At 57.3% G+C, this 27,111-nt stretch overlaps 4 protein-coding genes across 6 annotated transcripts in view; 3 read left to right on the top strand and 1 right to left on the bottom strand.

Annotated features, from left to right (window-relative positions):
* The window catches only part of ZNF593 (zinc finger protein 593), a 1,566-nt gene extending 532 nt beyond the window's left edge, over positions 1 to 1,034 (top strand). Inside the window, exons 2-3 of the mRNA XM_082071687.1 lie at positions 391 to 453; positions 597 to 1,034. Of these exons, the coding sequence (XP_081927813.1) occupies positions 391 to 453; positions 597 to 738 (205 nt within the window). The 3' untranslated portion in view covers positions 739 to 1,034. The remainder of the gene's footprint in view (positions 1 to 390; positions 454 to 596) is intronic.
* Positions 1,035 to 3,868: 2,834 nt separating this feature from the next.
* On the top strand, positions 3,869 to 11,544 carry CNKSR1 (connector enhancer of kinase suppressor of Ras 1; the record flags this gene model as incomplete). Its single annotated transcript, XM_082071570.1, has 21 exons — positions 3,869 to 3,920; positions 4,246 to 4,403; positions 4,998 to 5,188; positions 5,264 to 5,348; positions 5,577 to 5,618; positions 5,703 to 5,951; positions 6,033 to 6,092; positions 6,485 to 6,553; positions 7,201 to 7,320; positions 7,460 to 7,545; positions 7,998 to 8,131; positions 8,218 to 8,453; positions 8,707 to 8,737; positions 8,830 to 9,002; positions 9,079 to 9,152; positions 9,501 to 9,572; positions 9,659 to 9,732; positions 10,235 to 10,299; positions 10,376 to 10,487; positions 10,698 to 10,879; positions 11,017 to 11,544. The coding sequence occupies 21 exons, from the start codon at positions 3,869 to 3,871 to the stop codon at positions 11,215 to 11,217; spliced, it is 2,466 nt and encodes an 821-aa protein (XP_081927696.1). The 3' UTR covers positions 11,218 to 11,544.
* Positions 11,545 to 12,166: 622 nt separating this feature from the next.
* Positions 12,167 to 12,766, bottom strand: LOC309449436 (claudin-7-like; the record flags this gene model as incomplete). Its single annotated transcript, XM_082071553.1, has 1 exon — positions 12,167 to 12,766. One exon carries the CDS (start codon positions 12,764 to 12,766, stop codon positions 12,167 to 12,169), a length of 600 nt encoding a protein of 199 aa, XP_081927679.1.
* Positions 12,767 to 13,826: 1,060 nt separating this feature from the next.
* Positions 13,827 to 27,093, top strand: CEP85 (centrosomal protein 85). 3 transcript variants are annotated; one of them, XM_082071249.1, is made up of 14 exons: positions 13,827 to 13,882; positions 15,408 to 15,479; positions 16,112 to 16,264; positions 18,467 to 19,191; positions 19,846 to 19,979; positions 20,823 to 20,940; positions 21,335 to 21,520; positions 21,884 to 22,036; positions 22,289 to 22,443; positions 22,950 to 23,070; positions 23,522 to 23,572; positions 23,658 to 23,765; positions 24,397 to 24,625; positions 24,899 to 27,093. In XM_082071249.1, the coding sequence occupies exons 2-14, from the start codon at positions 15,416 to 15,418 to the stop codon at positions 25,060 to 25,062; spliced, it is 2,361 nt and encodes a 786-aa protein (XP_081927375.1). In that variant the 5' UTR covers positions 13,827 to 13,882; positions 15,408 to 15,415; the 3' UTR covers positions 25,063 to 27,093. The 3 variants fall into 3 exon arrangements, with proteins under 3 accessions (XP_081927375.1, XP_081927376.1, XP_081927377.1); XM_082071250.1 differs by lacking the exon at positions 13,827 to 13,882 and adding an exon at positions 15,071 to 15,212; XM_082071251.1 differs by lacking the exons at positions 13,827 to 13,882; positions 15,408 to 15,479; positions 16,112 to 16,264 and adding an exon at positions 17,854 to 18,102.
* Positions 27,094 to 27,111: the final 18 nt, after the last annotated feature.

Below are 27,111 nucleotides of genomic sequence, written 5' to 3'. Positions count from 1 at the left end.
GGTCCCAGAGCAGGGGTGGGGGCTCCGGAGGGTCCTGGACACGGGGCGCCTGCGGAGAAAGGGCTGTAACCCTTGGGGGCTCACCTTGCTGCTGGGGGTCCCTGGCCCCTGGGGAGGGGGTGCCCGGGTGTTGGGGTCCCTGGCCCTGGGAGGGGGTTGTCCTGGTCGCTGGGGGTCCCTGGGTGGGCGGCTCTGACCCTGCGGGCAATCTTACCGTGGTGCTGGGGGGGACCCTGGCCCTTGGGGGGGCTTGTTCTGGTTTCACGGGGGACCGTGGCCCGTGGGGGACCGGCCCTGGGGGCTTGGGGGACCCTGGCCCCTCGGGAGGGCTCTCCCCAGCCCTGCTCCTGTGTCAGAACCCCCTGACCCCCGGCTTCTGTTCCCCCCCAGGCGCTACTTTGTGGACCTGACCAGCATGAAGGAGCATTTCAGGTCCAAGGTGCACAAGAAGAGGTAAGGGGGTGCTGAGCGGGGGTCCCTGGAGCAGGCTGCGGCCCCCGGCCCCCAGCGAGCGGGTGGTGGTGTCAGTCATGGGCCGATGTTGTTCTGGGGAGCTGGGGCGGAAGCTTCATCCCTCCTCTCTGCCCTCCCCGCAGGCTGAAGCAGCTGCGGGAGGCCCCGTACACGCAGGAGGAGGCCGAACGCGCCGCCGGGATGGGCTCCTACATCCCCCCCAAGAAGGTGGAGGTGCAGACGCAGCCACTCGATGAAGTCGTGGCCATGGAGGCCTCCAGCTGAGCGTGGACTGAGCGCCCGGGCGGCTCCCTGAAAGCATCTTTGTCCTCAGCGTTGTGAGAAGAACATGCCCCAGCGAGCAAACATGCTCCCCCTTGTCACTGGAGCACTAATGAGGAGAAGGAGCCAAGAAGCCCTGAGTGCCCTCGCTATGTGTCCTTCTTTTCGGGGAAGGGACAAGCCGCTGCTTCCCCAAGTGCCGCCGTGACTGTCTCTGCTTTTAGAGCCGTTTTAGGCTTCTCTCTGTGGGCCAGGGGTTGACCCTGGTGAGCCACCCATTAAAATATGTCAACCACCAGGCTGGCGGTGCTGGGAGCTCTCTGAGTGTGGCCCTGGCTGGAGGGTGACGTCGCGGTGTTGTGTCCATCCCGATCCCGCAAAGGGAAGTATTACAGCCCAGAGGAGCAGCCGTGTCCCCCTGCTCCTGCCCGGGCAGGGGGATAAAGCTCGCTCTGCTTTCCTCTCCTGGCAGAGGCTTCCCAGGCTACTGGTTGCAGATACGGGGCTGCTTTTTGGGGGGAATATGTGCTTGAAGGGACACTTGATCAAGCACTGGGGTCTGTAGCGAGCAGCTCATTGGGGTGCTGACTCTGCCTCTTTGGGCCTTGAGGAGGGAGCGCTGGTGTCCCCCCGGGCAGGGACACTTTTAGGCTCCTGTCCCCTACAACTCAATGCTGGTGAGCGACTTCACGTTCTTAGAGGGCTGGCGCTGCGTGTGTGGTGTGATCAGCCTCCTCCCCTCACGTCCACCAGCGCGATGCTGCTGTGGTCCCACCGGTGACCCTGCCGGACATTGTGTGGCGATGGCACCACCCGCTGCTGCGAATTCCTGCAGAGTGGTCTCGGTGATGGCAGCAAAACCCCGGGGACGGGGCGCGGGGCTGGAGCAGCAGAAAGGCGGCACGACAACACGGCTGTGCTTGGCAGGAAAGGGTTTATTTCCATACAGCCTGCCTGGATTTGTGTCCATCCCCCCGGCCTGGGGCGACGGAGCTGACTAAATCTGTTACTGTCTCACTAAAGGCAGCTCTGTCGGGTTGGGTGGGTGCGAGGGGGGCGGGAGGGTTGCAGACCCCATCCCCGGGGGTGCACGTGCCCAGGGGACACGTCACCGGCCTCGTGTCCCCATCGCCCCCCCTCCCCATGTTACCTAACGGCGCTCGGCGCTGACCTCCTTTCCATGGGGCTGGGCTGGCTGCGGTCACTGCAGGGATGGGGGGTGCGTGGCCGCCAGTGGGGTGCAAGGGGCCCCCCAGACCCTTCTGCTTATTGGGGAGATAGAGATGGACGCAGCACCCGGCTCCACCATCCGTCTGTCCGTTGTGGTCCTGTGGCTGGATCCTGGTGTCTCGCGGTAGCCGGGTCAGGAGCTCAGCCGGCAGCTCCCAGTCATTGAACTGGTTCCCAAAATTTGGTGGGGACAGGGCGTGTGTCCCCCAGCCCCAGGGGCATCGTGCTGCCCCGCCATGGAGGGAGGGGAAGGGCTGGATGTGGCGCAGATGAGCCGGAAAGGATCCGCGTCCGGCAGCTCCGCTCAGGGGTGGCAGCGGGTGGAGGGGGGACCCCGGCGACCCTTGGGGACCGTCCCCACAGCCCTCCAGTCCCTTCCTCAGGGCTGCGGGGGGGCCTTGGCGGGGCCGGCCATCCTGCGGGCGCTGTAGATGGAGAGGCAGAGCCCGGCGGCCGCCAGCAGCAGCGCCAGGGGGGTCAGCAGCCGCCCCCCCGGCTCGGCCCCCTGCCCCGCTGCCAGCTGCATCTGCGGGGAGAGGCGAGAGGAGAGCGCTGAGGCCCCAAACCCCCGGGACAGGGACCGGGGAGCTGAGGCCGTGCCCTGAACATCCCCAGTGCGGGTGGAAGGGTGATGGGGGCAGCTCTGTGACCCCCCCAGGGTGTGCAGGGGTGCTTTTGGGGTGCCCCATGCAGCACTTCCGGGGCTCCATCGCAGCACCCTCGCTGACAGCCCGGAGCTGGGTGCAAACCCCCCGGCCAGCAGGGCTGGGGGGCAGCACAGACAGGTCCTGGGGGTCCCCAGGGAATCCCCCCAACCCCGCTGCCCCCTTACCTGGAGCAGACGGAAATACCCGGGCGTCAAGCGTTTGGGGCGGATGATCATGGCGCGGCGGGGAGCGGCAGGATCAGGCCCTGGGGGGCAGCTGCAGCAGCGGGGCTGAGCCCCCCCCCAACCCCGGGACCCCCGTCCCGGTCACCGCGAGGGATGTCTGTGCCCGTCACCCGCCTGCCGTCCCCGCGGCCCCTCGGAGAGGGCGGCACGTACCCGGCGAGCGGCTGTCAGCCCCGATCAGCGCCCGCTGCTCCCCCGAGCGCACACGCTGGGGCGGGGGGGGCGGGTGGTGAGGAGCTGGCGGGGGGGCCAGGGCCAGCCCAGGGCACATTTGGGGAGCGGGAGAGCTGGGCTTGGCGGGGGCACCCCCTCTGCAGACCTGGATGTGGGCTGCCCCTGCCTCAGTTTCCCCACCTGCAAAGGAGGGGCTGAGAATTGTGCTGGGGGGGTGCGACCCCCCCAAAGTGGGGGGGGGACATGGGGGCACCTTGGGCTAGAGGAGGAGGATATGGGGGCACCCTGGGCGGGGTGAAGGTGGGGACACATTGGCACCTTGGTGTGGGTGGACGGGGGGGACGTGGGGACACGCTGGGCTGGGTGGAGAGGGGGACATGGGGGAACCTTTGGCTGGAGGGCAGGATGTGGGGGCACCCTGGGCTGGGTGGAAGGGGGGACATGGGGACACCCTGTGTGGAAGGGGCTGAGCAGAGGCTCTCGCAGGGTCTATGGGGACAAACCTGTTGCTCACAGTGCACCGGGGGGACACCCACCAGTGTCATGAGTTCTGTTGGGCTCAGCCCTCGCTCACACAGTCATTGGGGGGACAGCTCATCCCGCCGCTGAGGGGAAACTGAGGCAGGGGGGACTCGTGTTGTGTCCCCGGGGGGTTTCGGCAGCAGCCGTGTGTCACCGTCCGGCCCGTGACTCACTGGGTGCGCCGTGCTGGGCCGTGCCGGGCCGCGCTGGGCGGACGGCGCCGGAGCCCCGGTGAGCGGCGCGCGGGTGCGCCAATGGGCCCGGCCCTGGCGCAGGTGAGCGGCCGCTCCCGCCGCCGGTTCCGCCTCGGCCGCCATGGAGCCCGTGGGCACCTGGGGCCCCGCGCGGGCGGCCGCCTGGCTCCGAGGTGAGACCCCCGTCCTCTGCCTGCCCCCCCGGACACCCCACTGCTGGCCATGGGGTGGGGGGCTTGTCCCTGCTTTGGGGACACACGGGTGGCTGTGGGGTGGCAGCGCTTTCCTGTCCCTTGCCCCTTGTCCCTGGGGGGGGTTGGTTCCTGGATCTGTGGGGTGGGGAGGGGTCTGGCTGCTCCATGGGTTGGGTTGAGACCGGACAAGCTCATTGCACAGAGAGAGCACCCACGGCAGCGGGTGTCACCGCACTGGGGTCACCGGCCAGGGGACAGCGGGGACACCAGCGGGGGTGCTGGCGCTAGGGCAGGGTGTGCGCAGGGCTGGACGCGGCGGTGCAGGGGTACCCCTTCGAGGCCTGGGGGCTGGGGGGGCCCCAGCTGCTGGCGCTGTCGGCGGGGGCGCTGGAGGCGCTGGGCGTGCGGCAGCTGGGCCACCAGGAGCTGCTGCTGGAGGCCGTGGAGCTGCTGCGAGAGCTGGTGAGACACGGCACCCACGGGTGCTGCGGGGTGGGTGTGGGGGCACCCTGGGGTAGGGGGGACATGGAGGATATGGGGGCACCCTGGGCGGGGTGAAGGTGGGGACACATTGGCACCCTGGTGTGGGTGGACGGGGGGGACACGGGGACAGGCTGGGCTGGGTGGAGAGGGGCACATGGGGGAACCTTTGGCTGGAGGGCAGGATGTGGGGGCACCCTGGGCTGGGTGGAAGGGGGGACATGGGGGCACCTGGAGCTGGGTAGAAGTGGGATTTGGGGGAACTCTGGACTGGGTGGAAGGGGAGGACATGGGGGAACCTTTGGCTGGAGGGGGGGATGTGAGGGCACCCTGGGCTGGGTGGAAGGGGGGACATGGGGACACCCTGCACTGGGTGTAGGTGGCGGACATGGTGGCACCTTGAATGGACGGGATGTGGGGGCACATTGGGCTGGGTGAAGATGGGGACGTGGGGATGCCCTGAGCTGGGTAGAGGTGGGATTTGGGGCACCTCTGGGCTGGGTGAAGGTGGGGACAAGGGGTCACCCCACAGCCCCCCGCTGCCCTCCCATCCCCCAGCGTCCCTGTCCCCCCCAGGACACAGGGCTGGCGAGCACCAGCCTGCGGACACTGACGGAGCGGCTGCGGGAGCTGGCGCAGGGCACCCAGAGCCTGGTGCTGCGGGGGGCACCGGGGGGGGCTGCCCCCCAGCAACCCCCCCTCACCCTCCTGGCCCACATCGTTGACCTGCTGGAGGCTGCCAAGGGGCTCTTCTCCTGGCTCAACAGGTCTGGGGGGGAAGTGAGGGCACCCATGGGTGCTGGGTGCCCCCGCTCCTGGGGCTGAGCTCTCTGCCCCCCCAGGTACCTGTTCTCCACCCTGAATGACTTTTCAGCCAGTAGGGACATCGTTGTTCTCTGTGCCCAGCTGGCAGAGACGCTGCAGGAGGTGGGTTCTCGGGGGGGCACGCTGCCCCGAGGCCATGGTGATGGGCACGGTGTCGGGGGGAGCCAGCGGCCGCTCTCCTGTCCCCCAGAACTCTGCCTGATGGAGCGGAGTGGAGAACTGGGGTGAGGGGATGTGTTACAGCGGGGTTCCCCATGGGCCCCCCCCAGTTGGGATGGAGAGGGGCTGAGTCCGTCCTGTCCCGCTTAACCCCCTGTCTTGTCCCCGCAGGACTGTCCTGTGGTTGAGAGGGACAGCCGGATCCTGCAGATTGTAAGTGCTGGGTGAGGAGGGGGTGGCAGGTGTGGGGGGGTCTGGTGCTGCCAGGGCCCCCCCTGAGCCCCCCATCACCCACAGTGCCAGCACATCGTGGGCATCTGCGAGAACATCGTGGGCTGCAGCCCCCCCGCACTGCTGGACCGCAGGGCTGTGCTGCAGCGCGTGGGGCTGCTGCTGCCCCCCGGCCGCCGGAACAGCCCCCCCATGTCCCCTGACACCCCAACGCTGCCCCCCAGCCTGTGGGGGAGCCCCCCAACATCCCCTGACACCCCAACGCTGCCCACTGACCCCCTGGGGAGCCCCCCGCTGCTCCCCACTGCCCCGCTGGTGAGTCCCCTGTGTCCCCCACTGCACCGGGACCCTTGGCCACCCCCTGTGCCCACTCACACCTCCCCCCCGTCCCCCCAGGGCCTCGCGATCACCTTCACCAGCTCCCGCCTGCACTTTGTGTCTGCCACCCCCTCGGAGGTGAGTGGGGGACAGTGTGTCACACCCCCCGTGCCACCCTGTCCCCAGTCACCCCCTTTTAGCGCCTGCCCTGGGGAACACCCCCCATCCCAGCTGCAGCCCAGCCAGACCCCGCGAGCCCCTTAGGGCCCTAATTGCCCCCCTGACCCAGAGCTGGGGGGGCTGCCTGCAGCGGAGACCGTGCAGCTCATCTCATGAGTGAGCACAGCCCGTGCCACGGCGGGAGCCCCCCCTGCACCCCCATCCACCAGCCGCTCCGGCCGGTGCTGTGCAAGGTCAGGCTCTGGTTAATGGTTAAACCCCCAGCTGTCCCCAGGCGGGAGAGCTCCTGAGTGCGGGTTAGTTGGGGGGGTGAGCGCCTCAGCACCCTGCTCCCCCTGTCTCTGCCCCAGGCTCTGGCTGCCCACGGGGGCCGCATCCTGCCCGGAGATGAGATCGTGCAGGTCAACGAGCAGGTTGTGGTGAGTTGGGGGGGATGGGGGCTCAAAGGGGGTGCTGGTTTTGGCGGTGAGGTCATGGACGGGGAACTGCAGGGCTGGGGGGGTTGGGGGAACACAGGGGCTGTAGGGGGGATAATCTGGGTGAACACAGGACCTGTACCTGGGAGCATTTGTGGGGGCACAGGACCTGCAGCTGGGTGGATTTGGGGGGACATGGGGCCTGCAGATGGGGGGATTTGGGGAGATGGGGAAACTGTGACCTGCAGAATGCAGGAGCCGTGGCGGGGGGACACAAGAGCTGTTGCTGGGGGTTTGGGGGACACAGGAGCCGTTGCTGCGGGTTTGGGGGACACAGGAGCCATTGCTGGGGGTTTGAGGGACACAGGAGCTGTTGCTGGGGGCTTGGGGAGATAGGGGAGCTGCTACAGAGGAGGATGTGGGGGACATGGGAGCTGCAGCTGGGGACATGTGCAGGACACAGGAACCATGGCCAGGGACATCTGTGGGGTCTGTGACCAGGGGGGATGTTTGGGACAGCGGAGCTGCAGCCAGGGAGGGTTTTGGGGACTTGGGAGCCATGGGGCTGGGAGGGTGCATGGGGCTGGGTGGCCGTGGGGCAGCCGTGGGGCTGGGGCTGTGTCCCACGGGTCACCAGGGTGTGTGGGCAGGTGGGCTGGACACACGACAACCTGGAGAAGAAGCTGCTGGAGAAGGCGGGTGAGGTGACGCTGGTGCTGAAGAAGATCCCCCTCGACCTGCCCGACTCGCCCCCCTCGCCCAGGCAGCAGGTGAGCGATCCCAGTGCTCCCAGTCCAGCCCCAGTACCGTGCTGGGAACCAGGCGGGGATGCTCGGAGCCGGGTGTTGGTCCCCAAAGCTCTGGGGGACCTTGGCGGGGGTGCGACTGGTCCTGACGCTCCATCCACAGCTCCCCGGAGCATTTTCGGATGCTGCGGATTCCCCTGGTGCCAGGAGCAGCGAGTGCCCGGGCAGCCCCGTGTCCCTGAGCTCCAGGTGAGCCCCAAACCCTGACACCCCAACACCCCCATTGCGGGGGTGTTTGGGTACACCCAAGGCCCCTTCCGCACTATTTTGGGGGGGAAGGTGCCAGCAGCGTGGCCGCTGCCTGCGAGCAGCCTGGGAAGCCGCCAGTAGCGTTAAGGAACAAAAAAAAAGTGGTTGTGTTTGTAATTCATTCACTTGGTAACGTCTTAATGGGGTTGAAACTATATTTAGACATGACCCTTCTCCTCTCCCGGAATGGAAAGGCGTTTGGAGCCGGCGGTGGGGAGCACGGCGGCCGGTGGAGCCGGTGCTGAGCCACCGCTGTCACCTCCGGCCCCGCTCGTCCTCGGCAAGGGAGAACCGCGGCTGCCCCGAGCGAGTGCGGGTCGGCTGGAGCTCCATTGTGGGATCTCCGCGGTGGTCGAGGGGATTTTGGGCTCAGCGATTCCTTTTTCCTCCAGCGCTGCCGCCGACTTGGACTCGGGGCCGGACTCTGTGCCAGACCCTGCAACAGAGGAAGAGGAGGGAGAGGACGAGCGGGACCCGAGGCTGCGTGGGGCGGACGTGGGGCAGCTGCCGGCGCTGCCCGGCTGCGGTAGGAGGGGACCCGAGGGGGTGTCCGGGGACGCAGCGGTTTCTCCCCCCAAAACAGGAGGCTGCAGCCCCGCTCGCTGTTTGCAGGTGGGGAGGAAGAGGAGGCAACGTGGGAGGGCGGCGCTTCGCTGGGCACCCCCCCGGACACCCCAACCTCCCTGAGCAACCCACTGGACACCCCATCCTCCCCGAGCACCCGCCCGGGCACCCCATCCTCCCCGGGCGCCCTTGCTGCCGCCGGACCCTGCACCGCAGAGCTCAGCCCCACGGCAGCCCCCACCGCGGGGGCCGGGGGCGCAGAGCCCAGCGAGCTCACTGGGGAGGTGAGAGCTGGGGGCCGAGGAGCAATGAGCCTCGGGGGGGTCCCTGTGTGGACACTAAGCGGGGACATGTGGGACTTCATGCCCTGTGTGAGCTGGGAGGTAAAATGTCCATCTGTGGGGTGGGTTCCCCTCCAAGCTCACTGCTATGGGGTGAGTTGGGGCTGGGGGTGCTGCTGGGGGGACTCAGCTAATTCTGCACTGCCCTCGCCCCCCCACATCGTCCCTAACCACTTGTCCCTGTGTCCCCATCCAGGGCAGCCCCCAGAGGGGACGCAGATCAAAAGGTGAGCAGGAGCGCGTTAGGGTGAACGGGGCTCCATGGGCTCTCCCCCGGCTCCCCCTTCCCTGCTCATGATTCCCCCCCAAAATGCCGCAGGAGTGGCGACGCGGCTGAGCCGCCGGCGGGTCTCGTGCCGGGACCTGGGCCGGGTGGACTGCGATGGCTGGCTCCTCAAGAAGAAGGACCACGTGGGCTTCATGGCCCAGAAGTGGAAGCGCTGCTGGTTCGTGCTGAAGAGCCACACGCTCTACTGGTACAACCACCCCAACGTGAGTGGGGACATGGGGTGTCCTCGCCCCCGGGCTTTGCCAGGGCGGGTGACAGACACAACTGTCTCCCTGGTAGGATGAGAAGGCTGTGGGACTCATCAACGTGGCCACCTACGACCTGGAGAGCACGAGGGAGCAGAAGAAGAAATAGTGAGTAGGGTCTGTCCCTCCATGGACCTCCTGGCTGATGGATGTGCTGATGGGTGCTGTTGGGTGCCACCTGCATGTCCCCATGCTGGCGGGATGCCCACAGGGCTGATGGGGTCCCCATGGGGCTGGTGGGGACCCCATGGGGCTGGTAGGACTGACAGTCTTGCAATACAGGAGCCCACGCTCTGAGCAAGATGTGCGTTGCGCTACTGGTGTTACTGGGACAAGGCTGCGGATGGGAGCATCTCCAATGGGCACGGAAAAGCTGGGTGGGGATGGGGGGGCTGTTTGGGGGCTCAGGGCCGTAACCGCAGCAGCAGGGGCAGCCGCTCACTTGTCCTCCTGCAGCGTGTTCCAGCTCTCCCATCAGAGGTACAAGCCCTTCGTCTTCGCCGCAGAGACGCTGGCGGATTTGAGCATGTGAGTGACACGCCAGCTGGTGACAGTCCCACCACACCGAGCCGGCCATGACCCTCTGTCTGTCTGTCCATCCTTTCTTTCCCCAGGTGGGTCAGTCACCTGGTGACAGCCAAAATGAAGTACACGCTGGCCCACCAGTCCGTCCCAGACAGGGAGGAAGGTAACGGGTCCTTCCCGGGGTGGGAGACGGGGTCAGTTCCCCTGCGAGAGACGGGGACCCTGTGGGGAGCCACAGGGAACTTGGCTTGTGATTTGGGGGAAATGTGAGAAATGCCGCCTGAGAGGGGGCTGGGTGATGAAGAGGAGGGCTGGGTGATGAAGAGTTGGGATGATGCAGAGGAGGGCTGGGGTGATGCAGAGGAGGGCTGGGGTGATGCAGAGGAAGGCTGGGGTGATGCAGAGGAGGGCTGGGGTGATGCAGAGGAAGGCTGGGGTGATGCAGAGGAGAGCTGGGGTGACGCTCAGCCCTAGGGAGGATTTGAGGGGCAGCCCAGGGATTCCTGCTCCCCCTGCTCCCACTGTCTTCCCCCCGTGACCTCCAGAATAGAATCATAGAATCATTTTGGTTGGAAGAGACCCTTAAGATCATCGAATCCAACCTAACTCTGGCACTAAACCACATCCCATAGAACCTCATCTAAATGTCTTTTAAACACCTCCAGACTGCTACAGCGAGACAGAAGCTGAGGACCCTGATGATGACCTCCCCAGGCACGGATGCGACTCGGTGAGTGGCCTTAGGGGACATCACGGGGAGGGGATGGAGGATCCTTGTCTTGTCTCATGTCTCCTGTCTCCCGCAGCCGAGGAAGAGGCCGCCAAATGCCCCAGAGAAAGCCCAGCTGTTTGCAGCTGGGGAGCCGGGCAGTGCAGCCAGCAGCCCCCAGGGCAGCCCCCGGCCCTGCTCACCCATGGGTAGGTACCAGGGGGTGGCATCTGTCACCCTGTGTGCACCCTTCAATCAAAGTTAAGGCCACCCTTTTGTATGTGTCTGTGCTGGGATGGTAATGTGGGATGTATTTAAGTGTGAACCATGTAGTATGTCAGGATGCACTCAGGGCACGAACAGCCCCATGAGGTTTTGGGGGCTGCCCCCCCGCTACGGTGCCTTCTCTCCTCCCGCAGACTCCGCGGGGGAGGATCTCGAGTGCCTGATGCGGTGCCTGAAGCAGGGAGGGGTGTCCCTCATGGGGCAGCAGCGGTTCCTGACGCAGGAGCAGTGCCGCAAGTCCTTCATCCGCCGCAACAAGAACCCCCACATCAACGAGAAGGTGCACACGGTGCGGGCCCTGCAGAGCACGCTCAAGGTGGGAGGCCCCTGACAGCCCCTCAAATCCTCCTGACCGCCCCCAAACCCTCCTGACCGCCCCCAAACCCTCCTGACTGCCCCCAAACCCTCCTGCTCATGGGCAGCCACCCCAAAACACGCAGTTGCTCTGGGCAGGCGAAGCTGGAGGAGCTGCAGGCTCTGGAGCAGCTGCTGAGCGACGCCGCGCTCACCTCGGAGAAGTTCACGCGCTGGAAGGACGAGCACCAGGAGCTGTACCAGGAGCTGCGGGAGTGCTGGGCAGGGCAGGGGGGCCAGGACAGCAATGGGGGGCTTGGGGCCGAGCAGGGCCCCCCGAAAGAGGCGGCCGAACCCTGACACCCCGCTGGGACCTCTCTGACATAAACCATTGCCAAAAACCATCCTAGTGCTGCAGGAACAAAGCAGGTGCTCTGCTCATGCTGGGGTGGGTGCACGGGGCGAGCGATGATATTTTTGAGGACTCAGCCCCCAGAGCAGACTTGCCACAGGAGAATTGGCTTCTGCTCCATCCCCCGTCCCTGCGGTGGGACATTGCAGTGACAGTCTTGCTTTGTTCGAGGATGTTTTGCCTCAGCTGCCAACAAGGGCCTTTTCCTGCAGGAACGTGTCCCCAGCGCGGTGCCACCAGGGTCTCTTCTGCTGTAAATAAAACTGTGTCCGTGAGGGCTGATCGTATCATGGGTTTTCTTGGCCCTGCAATGTCCCTGCAGTGACAGTGGTCCCTACCCATGTGTCACTGTCCTGGAGGGGTTGTGGCATCCTGCTGTGCCCTGCTGTCCCCTCCCCACGGGCTGTGCCAGCCCAGCGCGGGGGGCAATGGCACCCACCCATGGGGTGGGGGGACAGGGACGGGCTTCAGTGGGGCTGTGAGGTCAGGGAGGGCGGTGGAAATGGGAAAACATCCCAGGGAGGGCTGTGGTGCTCTGGGGGCTTCATGAAGCGTGCGAGGGGGGAGATATGGTCAGCCTGGAAATGGAGGAGGGGTCCTGCCTCCCCCTGCGCCCCCAGCCCCTCACAGAGGGCTGGTATGGGTCACTATTTGGCTGCAGAGACTAAACCCTGCTAAGGATTAAAGCACAATCAAGTAACACGCAAGGAAGCATCAACACCAGCTTGTTTTTATTGATAAGTGAAAAATTACCAATGAGGAGGTAAGATGTGGAACGGACCCACCTCTTCCACCCAGTGATGGTCTGCGGGGTGCCCAGGGGTGCAGGGCGACCACAGCAGGAGGCTGAGGAGCTGCTGATGCTCCCCAGCGAGCGGCCTCGTCTGTCCCAGCGCCTCAGTAATCCACCTCGTAAGGGGCAGCAGCTGCTTCCCCAACGAGCCCCCTGTTCCTGCAGAAGCTGGTGGCCAGGCAGACGCCAGCCAGCACCTCCGTCCCTCCGCCGCTCCAGCCCAGGTAGAGGCACGTCCCCAGGTGGAAGCGATCTGCCGGGGGGGTCTGCGGGTCGGCCAGGTCCTCCAGCACCCGATGAGCCATGTAGGCAGCGGCACCCAGGTACAGGGCGCCCGCCAGCGCCAGCAGCAGCCCGGCAGCGGCCACCAGGTTGTGGCGTGGCGGGGGGGCCCACCAGCGAGCCCCCAGCACGGCCAGGCCGTACGCCAGGGCCCCCAGCAGCAGCGAGCCCACGGTGGCCGCTCTCAGCACCCGCATGGGCCAGAAACGGGCTGTGTCCTCCGGAAGGGTGCGACAGGCCGGGCCCGGCTGCGTCAGCGCCTCCACGCAGCTCTCCCAGAGCCCGTCGCTGAAGGAGAGGTCGCGGGGGAAGCCGGGGCGCTCGCGGAGCTCTCGCCAGCGCGGGGCGGCCGTGGCGGCCAGCAGCAGCACCCAGCCCATGGGGGCCAGCGCCAGGCCCCACAGCAGGGACAGGGTCCCCATCGCCCGCGAGGACTCGCTGCTGGTGGTGCCGCTGCTCCCACCGCGGCCGCGCCTGCGTGGGAAGGAAGGTGACCCCCCGCCACACGTGAGGGGCCACGACGTGGCCGGGCATAATGAAGGGCCCAGCAGCGCTGGCATCAAGGGCAGCGTTGACCTTCCCGGCTGAGCGGGCAGGGGGTGAGGGGGCTGAGCTGGGCGAGCTGCCTGGGCCGGCCCCTCAGCCAGGGGACCTGCGGGGCTGGAGGGGGCGGCGGAGCCTGGGGGGGAACATGGGGGCAACGGTGAGGCTGAGTCCGCCTGGGCCTGACCGGGCAGCGGGCAGGGAGGGGAGGACAGAGGAAGAGAGGACAGGGTAGGACCCACTTCCATGGATAATAAAGAGCCACCAAGATGCTGAAGGGAGTGGAGCATCTCCCGTGTGAGGAAAGGCTGAGGGAGCTGGGGCTCTGGAGCTGGACAAGAGGACACTGAGGGGGGACTCATTCCTGGGGATCAATATGGAAAGGGGGAGTGTCAGGAGGATGGAGCCAGGCTCTTCTGGTGACAACCAGTGACAGGACAAGGGGCAATGGGTGCAAACTGGAACACAGGAGGTTCCACTTGAATATGAGAAGCAACTTGTTGGGGGTGAGGGTGGCAGAGCCTGGCCCAGGCTGCCCAGGGGGGTTGTGGAGTCTCCTTCTGTGCAGACATTCCAACCCGCCTGGACACCTTCCTGTGTAACCTCATCTGGGTGTTCCTGCTCCATGGGGGGATTGCACTGGGTGAGCTTTCCAGGGCCCTTCAACCCCTCACATTCTGGGATTTTATAATAAACCAGGGCCGGGCCACACCGCCATCGACGCTGCGCATGCGCAGGCAAACGCCCGGTGCCACCCCTTCAAGCCCCGCCCTACGGGTGGCGGCCGCGGACACTTTTCCTCCGCCAAAAGTCGTCGCTCCCTCTGCGAAGCTACGGGGCGGGGATCAGCGTTCGGGCGAGCCAATGAGAGAAGGGAAGGGGCGTGGCCGGCGCGCTTGAATGGCTGCGGGGCAGGGGCCGGTTTCCTCTGCCACGCCCCCTCCGCGCTGTAACGGTCGCGGCGCGCGGGGCAGCGCGGGCGGCGGAGCAGCCAGGTGAGGGGCCGATCCCGCCCGGGAGCCGCTCCCGCCGCCGGGGCCTCGGGCAGCACCAGCACCGCTGCCTGTGCTCCCCCCGCGGTGGAGCCATCCGTCCTTCTCCGGCGCGGGCTGCTCACCGGCCCCCGCTTCCCTTCAGGGACCGGCTCCCCACTTTTCCCCTCAGGATCCGGCCTCTTCCCCTCAGGATCCGGCCTCTTCCCCTCAGGATCCGGCCTCTTCCCCTCAGGATCCGGCCTCTTCCCCTCAGGATCCGGCTCCCCCTGCTCTCTCAGGGACCGGCCCCTCGGGGTCAGGCTGTGCCCTGCAGGCGGTTGGATCCTCTCCTCTGGGGTCAATTCTTCCCCTCTCTCCTCCCTCCACCCAAATCACTCTCCATCCCCTTGTAGGGGCGAAGGGCCGCCCCCCACCCTCTGGCTCCGCGTCACTCCGTGCACCGGCCAGGCTCCCCCGTCCCTCGGGTAAAACGCTGCTCTCCCTCCTTCGCCATGACCCAGCGCCCCTTTCCCACCCCTGTGCCCGAGGGGGTGGTTTGGGGGTGGTGTGGGGAGGGGAGGGGGGTGTTTGTGGGCGGGTGGTGCTGACTGAGGTGGGGGTGCTTGGTTCTTTTATTTCGAGAGGCTGCATTTGATTTTCCGTGTTATAATGGCCTGGCTGTGGTGCTGGAGACTGCGATTTAAATTCGGGAATTTCTGAAGCATCCCTGAATCAAACCTAATGAGCACTTTGCTTAGCTCTAAGAGTTTTGTTTCTTCACTAAGTGGAACGCTGCATCTGGTTCATTATTCTGTTGTATTCCAAATGTTTATCCTATGTTTTTAAGAATTAATGGTTTCTGCAAGCTCTTTGAATCAGTAAGCAAAAATTTGTAAGCACTGGCAATTTAAGATTTAATATTTGACTGGTGGAGTGGAGAGAGGCCTCACATTTCCACAGGGAAGCCTGAGAGCTGTAAATTATACTCACATCATCTGAAGCAGGAAATTCACTGTCTGAAGTAGTAGAATAAGCAGATAAATTACACCAAGGCTCTGGATAGATAATGATTGCCATTTATGGAACAGCAAGGCTAAGTTTTGTGTGCCTGCCTTTCTGCATGTAGTTGCTCAGTGACCTCTACAGATGGCAGAAACAAACTGCTTTAGAGTTAAGACTTTTAAAGGGAAATTTGTAGTCTCTACAGACATAAAGCCAGTGTGTAGGTGCCTGGTGATGGCTGCTCTATAAATAACTACGATGGGGATAACACATGCCCCAGTTGAAAGGCGCTGCTGAACTGCTGCATACCTGGAGAATGCTGCAAGCAGAAACTCTTCTCATTTCTCAGGCATGAAGAAAATCTACACTAACTGCAAGGGGTTTTTAAGTATTGTCTCTGTTGCTGTGAGGCTGAAACAGAGACACTCTTGGGAGGAGGTGCTAATTAAATATGAAATACTGTGTTACTCTGAATGAAGAGTAGCTGACGTGTTTGGTTTATGCTGATTTAAAATAGGAATTTTATTTATTTATTGCCCTGTAGTTCGCTGGATGGATAAGATGGCTGCTCTTGAGAAGCATCTGGACCTGAGGCTCCAGCAGAACACTCCGTCGGGTAAGGACGGTCCTCTCTTTAAAGCCACGCTGCTGGCGGATCCTGTTTCAGTTTCTCTGAGGAGACATGTGGCCCTCGGAAGAGTTCTTTACCAAAAGCTTTTTATTAAAAAAAACCCCACAATGTCTTATTCCTGCAACATAAAATAATTGCATGGGTATGCAAAGGTAGAGAATAATTTGATAATGAACCTCTCTCGAGTGATAACTGATAAACCTGGAAGAGTTCTTAATGGTTAATGAATAAATGTATCTTTAATTTAACCAGTTTTGCTGTTTGTCAGTGCTGCTGCTCTTTTTTAGTCTCAGTACCAGAGCATCAGCTGGGTGTAACATCACCAAGCGTATCAATGGGAGTATAATTTACTGCTTTTGCCTTCTGACTTCCATGACAAGATAGATTTTCAGTCTCCTGTTGATATTATTTGGCTTCCCTGTACTTGCTGCCATTTCCTTTTACAAAAGAGATTTCTTTAGCAAGAATACGGGGAGTCAAGCACAGGTCAGTCTGGGTTTTGGTGGCATGTGGAATTAGGTATGACTAGGATGATCAGGTATAGCTTAATTAAGTATATTAAAAGGCTTTTCAGTCTGTTGGCTAAAGCATAAATATCCCTGTTTTTTTCTCTCCAGATCCCAGCACCAGTCAGAAGAGTAATTTCTCGGAGACTGATTGGAAAACACCGATGTTATCTGTGAAGTTCCAGAGCCGGGTCAGCCGCTGTCCAAGTGTGGCCGACAGCGGGGACGGGGGCATCGGGACCTCCTGCTCAGACAGCACGGAAGGTGATGGGCAGAATGGGACCCCCTGGGCACAGCCAAAGATTTGAAGTTTTCTTAGAAGACCGACAAGCATTAAATAGCCCAATATCACTGAACCCTAGAATGTAAAACTTGGGGAAAGCAGGATGTGTAATGATGTTTGGAGATGATTTCAAACTCAGTGCCTCAGTGCACAGATATGCTCCCTGAAATATGAACACCCGATTAAGGGACTTGCTGTCTTTCTAAGCTGGTTGGTTATCTTCTAACTGTAGTGAGCATTTTTAACTGACTAAAAGAGACACCTTGGTGATTTGCTGGTTCACGTCGACCAACAAGTGATTAATTAGCAAGTCTTTTGTGTGATTTTTAAGAAATAATTTCTAGATGCCTCTAGAGACTTCAGATCAGTGCGCCTTTGTGCGTAAGCCTCCGCAGTTGTAGAGCTGTGCGTTTCCCACTGGAGAATGCGGCAGCCTTGCCCTCAGCTGAGGCATGTTCTGTGAAATTTCTTGGCCCAGCAATCCTTTCCACCCGTATTTTCATCTTCACCTGGGAAAGTGGCATAAACCACTGTCGATTCACCAATTCTTCCTTCAGCAGCAAGGAAGTTTGTTGTTCTTTAAAACAATGCACTTGACACATTTGTGTGTTTCACACACTGCCATGAGCCTTTTGAATGAGCTATAGATCTTAATAATGTGCGAGTTGAAGTGAAGGCTTTGGAGAAAGTCTGGCTTGTGGAAACACTGCTAGAAATATTACTAGAGCATGTTTAAGTGTCCCATTTAGCCTCTCTCAGGATAATAAATCATCCAGTTGCACGCTGAGGGTGGGGAGGAAACGATGGCTCTTTGGAAATTGCCATTCTGAGCATTTGTCATGTTGTAGCCTTGGTTGCAAGAGCTGAGAATGAGCCGATGTTCAGGCCAGTATGTTACTCAGAAATGTTGTTGTGACAACCCTTCGCGCACCCAAGGAACCGATTGCAGCATCGGCACGTGGCGTGCTGGTCAGAGAACTCGAGTTCCTGAGAGTGATACTGGGGTATAAATTTAGGGGCTGTGAAAGGAAATCGTACTGTCCCTTCTCCCTTTGCCAAGGTGAATGTACTTGCAGCGGCTCGGTAGCGTGGTGTTCTCTGCCGTTCTGAGGCACAGCCAAGTCACGTCATGAGATTTTTCTCGCCCTCCTGCTCATTTTTGAGGAGAGGGTCTTGTGCCTTTGTTGTGATAGTTTTCCTGCAGTTTGATGACTTTTCCATTATCTGTTTTAGGTCATATTCAAATTGTAACCTTTTCCTCCTTCTTGTAGCAATGCTTTGAGGTTACAAACAGGTGGGTGACCTTGCAATCCTCATGTTGGTTTAAAGAAGCATCATGTGGGGTTGGGCCTTCAGCCAAACCCATGAAGAAAACAAGTTTGTGTATCTGGGAAAAACCTGGAATCACTGCGATACACAATGTATCAGGACAAGGAGTGGGAACAAGCACTTCTCTGTTTGCCTTTCTCAGCTCTTGCTGTTGCTGTATTGAAATTTGAGAGTTGCTAAGAATAACCCCGTATGTCCACGTAGCCAGGTTTGGTGCCCATCTGACAGGACGGGCTCACGTTGGGCTGCGTGCGCTGAATTCATTTCCTGTGGCAATAAGGCGAGAGCCATTACTCGAGCCTCTGGAAAAAGCTCTTTTGCTGCAATGTTCTGGAGGAGTTGGAAGGTCAACTGCTCGGTGATCTGGTGCTCAGCTGTGTCTGAAGCTCATCATGGGCTCAGCGAAGGCTCCCGTTAGCTTTGGTTACGGGTCCGAGTCGCTGAGCTGTGGGACGGGCAGAACAGAATCAAGGTCTCAGTGTTCAGCTGAGTAAGTTTCAGCCTTTTTATTCAATTTAAATGACTTGATTTCTAAACCTATAGAAAGATAACCTTATTGATTTAAGGTTATACTAGAGTATCTTAAAAGCAAGGGATTAAAAATGTGTACTGGACTGAACTTGGATTCTTCCTGTGGTTTGTGGTGGTAAGAAAGTATCAGCAGGTTCCTGAAACTTGTAGTGAGGGAGAACACAGGTGTGCCTTAGTCTTGCTGCTGCTTAGGAGGACATGTTCAGGGGGAAAAGAATTGGTTTTTAAAATTCTTTTGGAAAGTTCACGAAAAGAGTGGCTGTTCATGTCAGAATATTTTCAGGATTATAATTAGAGCATCACTCTTCTTCTTTTTTCCCTAGACTTTTGCAATTCCAGTGACAGTTCCTCATTCCATCCCATCAAAACCCAAGTGACCATCCCAACAGCCCATGTTATGCCTTCTACGTTGGGTGCTTCACCCTCCAAGCCGTGCTCTGCGGGAGACCAGAGCTATTTGCAGGGTACTTCAAACACTGCGTTGCCAGGATCTGCTGCTGAACACCCAGGGCTCATGAGAAACGGAGATTTTAACACCGGGAAGTCGTCTCAGGTGCCACCCAGGGATCTCTTGCATTCATACGGGACTTCGGGGGGAAACGGTTTTGAGCCATCCTGGCATCCTGTTTCGGATCACATGAGAGCTGAAGACACTTGGAAGTTTGACACCCCTGCCATTGAGCGTACCCTGAACCAGTCGCTCTTTCTGGATAGTTCATGCACTGACCCTCTCCACAGGCTCCAGAAGTTCAATCCAAGCTCTGGGGCAGCTGATGCAGGAAAGGACCATTATAAGGTGCTACCAGAGAGCCGGCAAACAGCTGGTGCGAACGGAGCCTGCGAGCCCCGGGACGGGACATGGCCGAGCGGGAGCAGGCTGATGCCAACAGGACTCCAGGCCAACAGTTTCTTTTCAAAACCTGTAGCTCCTTCATCTCAAGCATGGATGCCAGAAGCGTGCGCGCTACATCCGCACGAGAGGGTCTGTGAGCTCAGCGCTTGGAAACAACAGCTGGAGAAAGTGCGATTGCAAGTAGAGCAAATGCAGGTAGGGAGCTGCTTGTGGCAGTGTGTGAGTTTGAAACCCTTCCTGTCTCTTTAGTCATGAATCATTGTCCAAGACTTTGGACGCCAGAGGGAAAATGTCTCATTCTTCTCCCTGTCTTACACCCAAAGTCTGTTAATGATCTGTTTTTACAACGTGTGGTGTCACGGGTATCATTTGACATAGAGCTGCCCTGTATTATGTTACTGCACTGCATGGTGGTTCAGATCAAGGGCTGTCTGCTACGAACTGAAGAAAAAGCATGCCAAGAAGTTCTGAGCAGTTTCTAGAATAATCTGTATTCTGTATCTAGACTTAGGAAACAGATATATATATATGTATATGTATATATATATATTTTTTTTTTACAAGATGCCTAAAATTTACTGAAGTTTATTAGATGGAAAGAGTTTATCACCTCCCACCAGCTGTATGGAGACAAATTATTTCCAGCGAGCTAGCACAGCGATCTAAAATTATTTGTTAATCTCCAGTTCTGCTTGGGCAAAGTTACTTGTTCTTGGACATGGACAGAGACTGAAATAGCTGTGCCCTGGCATGCAGATGAGCACACAGTGTGCAAAATAGCTCTAGCAATGTTGCAATTACCTCTGTGGAGCACAAACCTCTCCCTCCTCGTTTTGTTTTATATTTCAGTTACAAAATGGAGGTGCCTGCCACCACCCCCCCATGTATTCTCCTTCGCTGCCTACGCCTGATCCAGCTCAGTGGATCAATATCCTGAACTCCAACGAAAACCTGCTCAAGGAGAAAGAGCTTCTCATTGACAGGTGAGAGTTTGATACCAACATGTGGTTTAAGGACTCCAGTGCGTTTCCTTTCGGAAAGCAAGAGTTTTGAAAATACTGAGGAAAGCTCATATCTCAGAGTCCCTTTTACCTGATTGAGCTTTTTTTGTTGCAACGAACACCACTTTGAGAACAGCCTGTTTTGTCATGAGTTTTGCCCTTCCTCTTGGAAGTAGGACGGTCATACTGAAGAGTTCTAATAAATTTTGGTTATGTTTTCCTGGGCTCTATAAGGCATAAAGATTTATGTTTACCTCACAATTATCTGGAATGTCAGAACTACTGCCTTTTTGCTTGAGGACTTTCTGGGAGCTTTTTGAGGTCTGTATTTTAAATGTGTTCTTTGGGAGTTTGGGCTGGCAAAAGGACTTCTCATACCTAACACTAGTGGTCCATAAGCTTTTCAGAAAAAGTCCTAATGAAATCTACCTCCAGCATTTGGATGTAAATACTTTTTCTGCTTGCTTGTTTTGAGTTTTCTGTCTGTTCATTTTACTCATAAGCTCCACAGCCAAGCTGGATTCTCCAAAGCATGTAAGGCTTGTTGTTTTATGTATAATCATTGCTGAGGGGGAGGCTTTGAAGGGAGAAGAGTTAATACCCATTTCAACTTCTTCTAGAATTGGTATCTTTCAGATTGCTTCCCTGCAGGCTAGCTCTGAGATGCAGAGTTGTCTTTCTCTTCTGTTTTTCACTGTATGGAGCATTAGAGTCATGGTGGCACTGTGTTTGTTTGTTTATTTCTTTCTACCATTAAAACAGGGTGTATGTTTGAGAACAGTGTATTATCTGTTGGGTTTGGGGGTTGTGTTTTTTTTTTTACAGACAAAGACAACACATATCCCAGCTGGAGCAGAAGGTCCGGGAAAGTGAACTGCAAGTTCACAGTGCCATGCTCGGCTGTCCAGCACCCTACGGAGATGTCTACATGTTGAGAATGCAGGTAATGAGGTACAACAGGGTGTCAGTAAGACATATGTATTGAATCCAATGGACCTACCACTTCTCATGAGGCGTTTCCAGAAGAGGGCGGCTACGCAGAGTAAAACTGTCCCTTGTGTGAGGTCCCAGTTACCTGTCATTTCCAAGATCTTCTGTGACTCTTGAGATTTCAAGCCCTGAATTAGTACAGTTTGTTTAGAAGCTGTGCAAGCGATACAAACGCCTGACAGCACTGACAAGCGCTATTTCAGATACTGCACTATATCAAATGGGGTGAGTGATGTTTGGGAATTAGGGCTGAGAACACAGCTCTGAGACAGCGCAGCTGCCTCGTGCCTGTTTGTAACTGCCTGTTAGCTCCAACAGGCAGAATTCACCACTGTCCGTTTTTGCAGGAGCTGCAGCGGGAGAATACGTTTCTTCGAGCGCAGTTCACAGAGAAGACTGAATCCCTCAGTAAGGAGAAGATTGAACTGGAGAGAAAACTGGCTGCCGCGGAGGTGGATGCAAAGCTGATCCGGGAGTCGCTAAAGGAAACTATGCAGAAACATGCAGAGGAGTTAAAGAAACAGGAAGAAAGGGTACGATCCCTGTTGATACGGGAGGGTGTTTTCTCTTTGAGAAGCTAAAAGTCAGTGTAGTGCCTAGGTGTAAGTTCTCTGTGGCAATGTATGATTGTTGATATTTTCTCATCTCCTTGGAGAATTCTTTGGTTTATAAGCAAAAGCCCTTCTTCCTGCAGTTAGAAGTATTTTGGTACCTCTTTTTTTTAACCAAAGCAGCAGCCTCTCTTTAGCTAAATGAGCAGAAGTGCTGCAGAGTTGAGGTGATGTTGTATTTTGGTGTTGAGTGCTGTACAAAAAGGTAAATGAGACAGCATACAGAGGACTGAAGAATGGACAAGAAATTATATAAACTAAACTTGTGTATAACTGTCCCTGCAGGTAAAGGGAAGAGACAAACACATCAATAATCTTAAAAAGAAATGCCAGAAGGAATCTGAACAAAACAGGGAGAGACAACAGAGAATTGAGACCCTGGAACGATACCTGGCTGACTTACCAACCCTCGAGGACCATCAGAAACAGAGTCAGAAGGTAAAACTTCCTCAGAATTGTCATGATAACCCTTCAGAGACTTGCTCAGGTGGCTTTTCTACAGCTGCAGATAATCCCCTGTGCAGCTGCTTGAGTAAAGTTGTGGTCTGGCCTTTTTGGAGGAGGAATGTTCTGAGCTGTAGCTGAGAATTGCCACATAGGTTGTAAAAATTGGAATTGTGAATGTAGTTGAAACGTGTGTGCTGAAAGCCCTGGGGGGTCTCTAGAGTCTTGTGATGGTCTTTGTTGCAGCTGAAGGAGTCTGAACTGAAGAGTGCTGCTATGCAGGAAACGGTGCTGGCGCTGGAAACAGAGCTTGGAGATGTCCGGGCTGCTTTCAGGGAGCAAGAGATGCAGCTAGAAACCCAAAAACACAAGGAGCTGGAGCTTCTTTCCACTGTGCGCAGGTAAAAATCAGAAGAAACTTCCTCTTAGCGCTGAAGTAATCACTGCACAAGAAGGGTGACGATTCAGCACAGCCATTGTCCCACCTGTCAGAACCAGGTTACTGTGGGTTTGTGGTGATAATGTGAACACTCACCAAAACACCGTGTTCGGATTCTGCGTGCCAAGAGTGGAGGGTGGGAGCAGAACCAGATGGCTGCAAGAGGACCCCTGTTTTGTCACCTGTTTTGTCCGTGTCCTCGGGTTATTGCTCTCAACCGTAACTCCTTGCAAAATGGACCTATGTAATCTGTCATTGTGTCTCTGCAAATGTGCCGATATTGTGGGTACGGCTGTGTCCAGGGCGAGAGACTCGCTCCTCCGCAGCCCTGGCAGTTTGCAAGCTGCAAACACGGCAAGACTGACACCTCATATGAAATATGAAAATCACTTTGCCTCCTCTTATCATTTAGTGAGGGGAAACACCCCATATAAAGCTCATTTTCCCACAGTGTTGTGCTGATTTCAGCTTGCAGGACAAGGTGCAGCAGTGTGTAAAGAATGCAGAGAGAGGAACCCCTGCGCAGGATGGGGAGAGACAGAAAATAGAAAATGACTCTCTGAAGAAAGAATGTGACTGCCTCAGGAAGGTAACAGGCTGTCCCAGCTGGGAATCACACATTTTTCTTTCCACTGAGTCACACCAGGCACTAAAATGAGATCGGCTGCTTTTGTTGTCATAGGCAGTCACAATTGCACTGAAGCAGCAGTTCTAGGAATTCCAAACTGAGGGGTTTTAAAAGCTGTTCTTGCTGTGATAACCCTGCAGTTCCACAGTAACACTGGAGAGAAGCTGCAGAATGCAGAAGAGGGGAGAGGAAAACCACAAGAATGCAACTTCTCCAGTTTGTTTTTAGCTGATACTTCTAATGGTGCCTTTTATCAGGTGCCTTTCATCAGGGAATCTATGTCCATTATGAACAGAGGCAGTGATTATAGCAGTAAGTGGGCAGGAAGGAGAGGGGATGCTGTGCTACTGAAGGAGAAATCCTGCTGGTATTACTGTGTGACCAGTTCTGATGTCTCTGCTTTCGATTCCAGATTGCGGACAAACAGCAGAAGAAGATGGAGCAGTTGTCCTTGCAAGTAAAGGTGAGAGGTGACTGCAGAGGGACCTAGAATTGAGAATCTGCTGTGAAGTGAGTTAGGCTTACTATTTTCCCATGGTCTGTTCCAGAACCTGGAAGAACAGGTGGCCCAGGAAGAGGGGACAAGCCAAGCTCTGAAGGAGGAAGCCATGAGAAGAGAAAATGCACTTCAGCAACTCCGGACTGCTGTGAAAGAGGTCAGAGCGGGGGCGTTTAGAGTGCCCAAGCGTAGTGGCTGCATGAGTAATGGATTGTCTTTAAACAAGACCCTTAATTTGCTGTCAACAGCACAACCTCTCCTGCTTCCTGCTAGAGTCAGTTGGCCTTCCGTGCTCTGAAAGGAGTTCTTCTCTGTTCAAAAGCAGGAGGAAAAAGGCAGTTTCTGCCCTGGGAACTTCAGTGGGGGCTGCGGGTTGTGGTGGAGGATGCTGAGCTTGCTGGCTGAGGGCAGCAAGGTGGTGAGCAGGAGTCCAAACTCTGCTCCAGCCCTGGCTGAAGGGCAGGGCTGAGCCCCACTCTCAAGCCTAAAGGAGGCCAAGCACAATGGCAGCCCTCGAGGGAAGGGATGGCCAGTGATGGGGTGAGCAGCTGGTGCACAACCTCCTGGAAGCTTTTTTAATTCCTGTTGTGTCTGAGCCAGGAAAGCTGAATGCTCACACCGTGTAGGCCTGACACTCGCTTATCTGCTAAGAGTCTGGAGGGCTCAATGTAAGCCTGCTGCTTCTGCCCTCGGTGCTTCCCATCATCACAGAGCAGTTGTGTTATGTTGCTTTAAGTGTACTAATTCTGTCCCGAGTGCCCGCTAACCTGCTGTGTCCATTTGCTCAGCTTTCTGTGCAGAACCAGGACCTCATTGAGAAGAACCTGACCCTTCAGGAACGGCTCCGGCAGGCAGAGCTCACGACACAGCCGCTGCCTGTGGAGACAGCCCGCCTGGCCCAGGAGCTGCACAGCGAGCTGGCCAGTTGTCTGCAGGATTTGCAGTCTGTCTACAGCATCGTCACTCAGAGGGCTCAGGGCAAGGATCCCAACCTCTCCCTGCTCCTGGGCATTCGCTGTAAGTACACAGAGTGATGGCAGAGCAAACCCTTTTATCCTGCCACAGCATAGGAACTGAATAACTCACCTAGTATTGAAGGCTCTTGTCTTTCTGGGATTGTGAACCTTCTTTCTGTGGTTTGCTAGCTCTAAAGGTGCATGCTGTCATCACTAAACATTAAGTAGTACCTCTATTGCAAATGTGCATTGGTTTTTCTGGCTCAGTTGCAAATGTGTGTGTGCTCCTTGGTTGAAGTTGCATGTGAGGTAACTCCTCTCTCTGACTCTGCAGCTGTGCAGTACTCTGCCAAGGAGGAGGATGATTTGCTGAGCCCTGCTGGACTTGGAAAGAAACTGGTGGAGGTAAAACAGCTTCATAAAGAGGTGGAGGACTTAAGGACGGCAATATCTGACAGATACGCTCAGGACATGGGAGACAACTGCATCACCCAGTAAAGAACACTCCCCAAAGTAAGATGGGAAATGAAGACTTGAAATCCCCAGGAGTCTTGAGCTCCTACAACCCAAAACCTATTCAGCACTTTACCACCCCTTTGCTCGGGTACAAGATGTGTGACTTAGCCATTCTGAGAAACTGGGGGGGTGTTGCCAGAAGTGTTTAGCTGCTGACTGGAATCATTCTGGGCTTCGATGTCGGGCTTTGCAGTAGCTTTGATCTTGTGGAATGTGTTTATGCTGTGTTTGCTGGGAGCTGGTGTGGTCTCTGACACTGGGAGATGAATTCTGAATTGCCTTCTAGGCATGTCAAATGCTGAACATGCAAATGTGACAGTTAAAACCATCACTAAAAGGAAATGTATGCCCTGGCCTCTCTGATAAATTCTCTGTGCAGATCCTGTGTGACTAGTAAGACCAGAGGATTATCAGAGTGTTAGGGGACATTTGTGGCCTTTGCAGGCAGGTGTGCCAGTTTTATACAGCTGCTAATTACATCAAGGTGCTACAGGCTCCTCAGTTGCTGTCTGCACAGCTCTGGCTTGGATTCTCATGTAGCCATTTGCGGAGCAGCACCTGCTTTGCTCAGGTAAATGCAATCTGAGTCTTTCAGTAGCCAGCAGGAGCTGGGCAATAAAGCATCACTAAAATAGACTCTGAAAACGCTCCCCCGGGCACTGTTAGCCCCAGAAGCCTTAAGCTTTCTATCCCCCTAAAACAGCACTCTGAGCTTAAGATTTGAACTGCAGAGGAAGTGGATTGATGCTCAAGTGCCTTAATGTGCTAGACAAACCTCCTGTCCCCACACTGCTCTGTGCCTAATGCATCTGCCGGCTGCTCTTCCCTGCAGCAGCCTGTAGCGCCATCGCAGACAATCCTGGGGAGCTGGGGGTGTCTGGAGCCCCTGCACCCCGGGGGACACCCCTGAACAGCACTCTGCTTGCTGCGTGACAGGGAAAAAGCCATTCTGGTCATGACGCGGCACAGCTGGATCGAGGAGCTCCTCCTGACACCGGGCTTTGTTTTATCCCCGCACTTTGTTCTCTAGGAGCTCTTTGCTCCTCTGCAAAATTAATGGGATTTCTAAATAAATCAGCATGGAAATGCAGTTCACTTGATCACAACCTCCTTAACCTTAGTGGCAACTTTACAGTACTGGCTTGTGACAATACCGTGGTGCTGAGGATGGAACTCTTGGTTTTCAGCTTAAGAGCAAGATGCTAAATCAGTTATAATGGGGGAAAACACTGCTGAGACTTCTGCTGTTTGGTTGTTCTTGGTTCACGTTGGGGCCACGAGCCCTGGGCTTGAGAGAAATGCTTTTGTTATTCCTTTGTGTTAAATTTTAAGACCAAATCTGTTCTGTTCTTAGTGTTTGGCCACCACGGGTGACGGTGGCAACAATTTGGTTTGTTTGCTGTCCCGAACTACCCCTGCACAGCATGGGGAGGGAGTGCAGCAGTGTCTGCCCTGTTCTTTCCCATGGGGTGTGTTACATTTCTGGCTGTTTGTGTTCCCAGGCTGCTGATGCCATGTCCTGAGCTCAGAGTGGGCCAGGACTGTTTCTTGAATTCCTTTGTCCTGGCTGCTGGAGCTCTGGGCATTGGGGTGCAGAGCAGCGCCAACTGTGCCAGCTGCTTTCTCCCATGGGTGCTGGTTTGCACCATCCCCTTTCCCTGCATTCTCCTGGGATGCAGGATCTGGCTCCCCGGTGATGTGCTGGGGACACATTTATGTCCCAGAAATGTCACCTTGTCATCTTCCTCCTGCCAAACCAGCCGAGGTGGTGATCCCATCTGCTGTACATGACTGCTGGTCGCCATGCAGGGCAAGTCTTGGGACTTAATTTACAGAGCACCCCGGGCAGGGGCAGCAGGACCGCGCTCCCCCCGTGCAGGGCGGTTCCCGGTTCCCCCCGGTGCTGCGCGTCCCCCGAGCTATTGGGCGCCGTGTGTTCCTACCAGCCTTTGTCTCCTCCATTGTTTGTACGGACTGTTTTGAGATCAAATAAAGCCGCTCTGCTCCACGGTCCGCAGCTCCCCGGTGCGG

Source organism: Streptopelia decaocto (genome assembly GCF_964273445.1).
Source record: "Streptopelia decaocto genome assembly, chromosome: 23".
Taxonomy (NCBI): Eukaryota; Metazoa; Chordata; class Aves; order Columbiformes; family Columbidae; genus Streptopelia; species Streptopelia decaocto.
The sequence above is the reverse complement of the archived record's forward strand: the minus strand, read 5'-3'. Positions and strand labels throughout refer to the sequence as shown.

What these genes read in the sequence shown, in the direction of transcription:
- CEP85 (XM_082071249.1), top strand. Translation starts at nt 15,416, where the DNA reads ATGGATAAGATGGCTGCTCTTGAGAAGCATCTGGACCTGAGGCTCCAG. An exon ending in AAAGAGCTTCTCATTGACAG is followed by an intron (nt 19,980 to 20,822) that starts GTGAGAGTTTGA and finishes TTTTTTTTACAG; the next exon opens with ACAAAGACAACACATATCCC. An exon ending in CCTGCTCCTGGGCATTCGCT is followed by an intron (nt 24,626 to 24,898) that starts GTAAGTACACAG and finishes CTGACTCTGCAG; the next exon opens with CTGTGCAGTACTCTGCCAAG.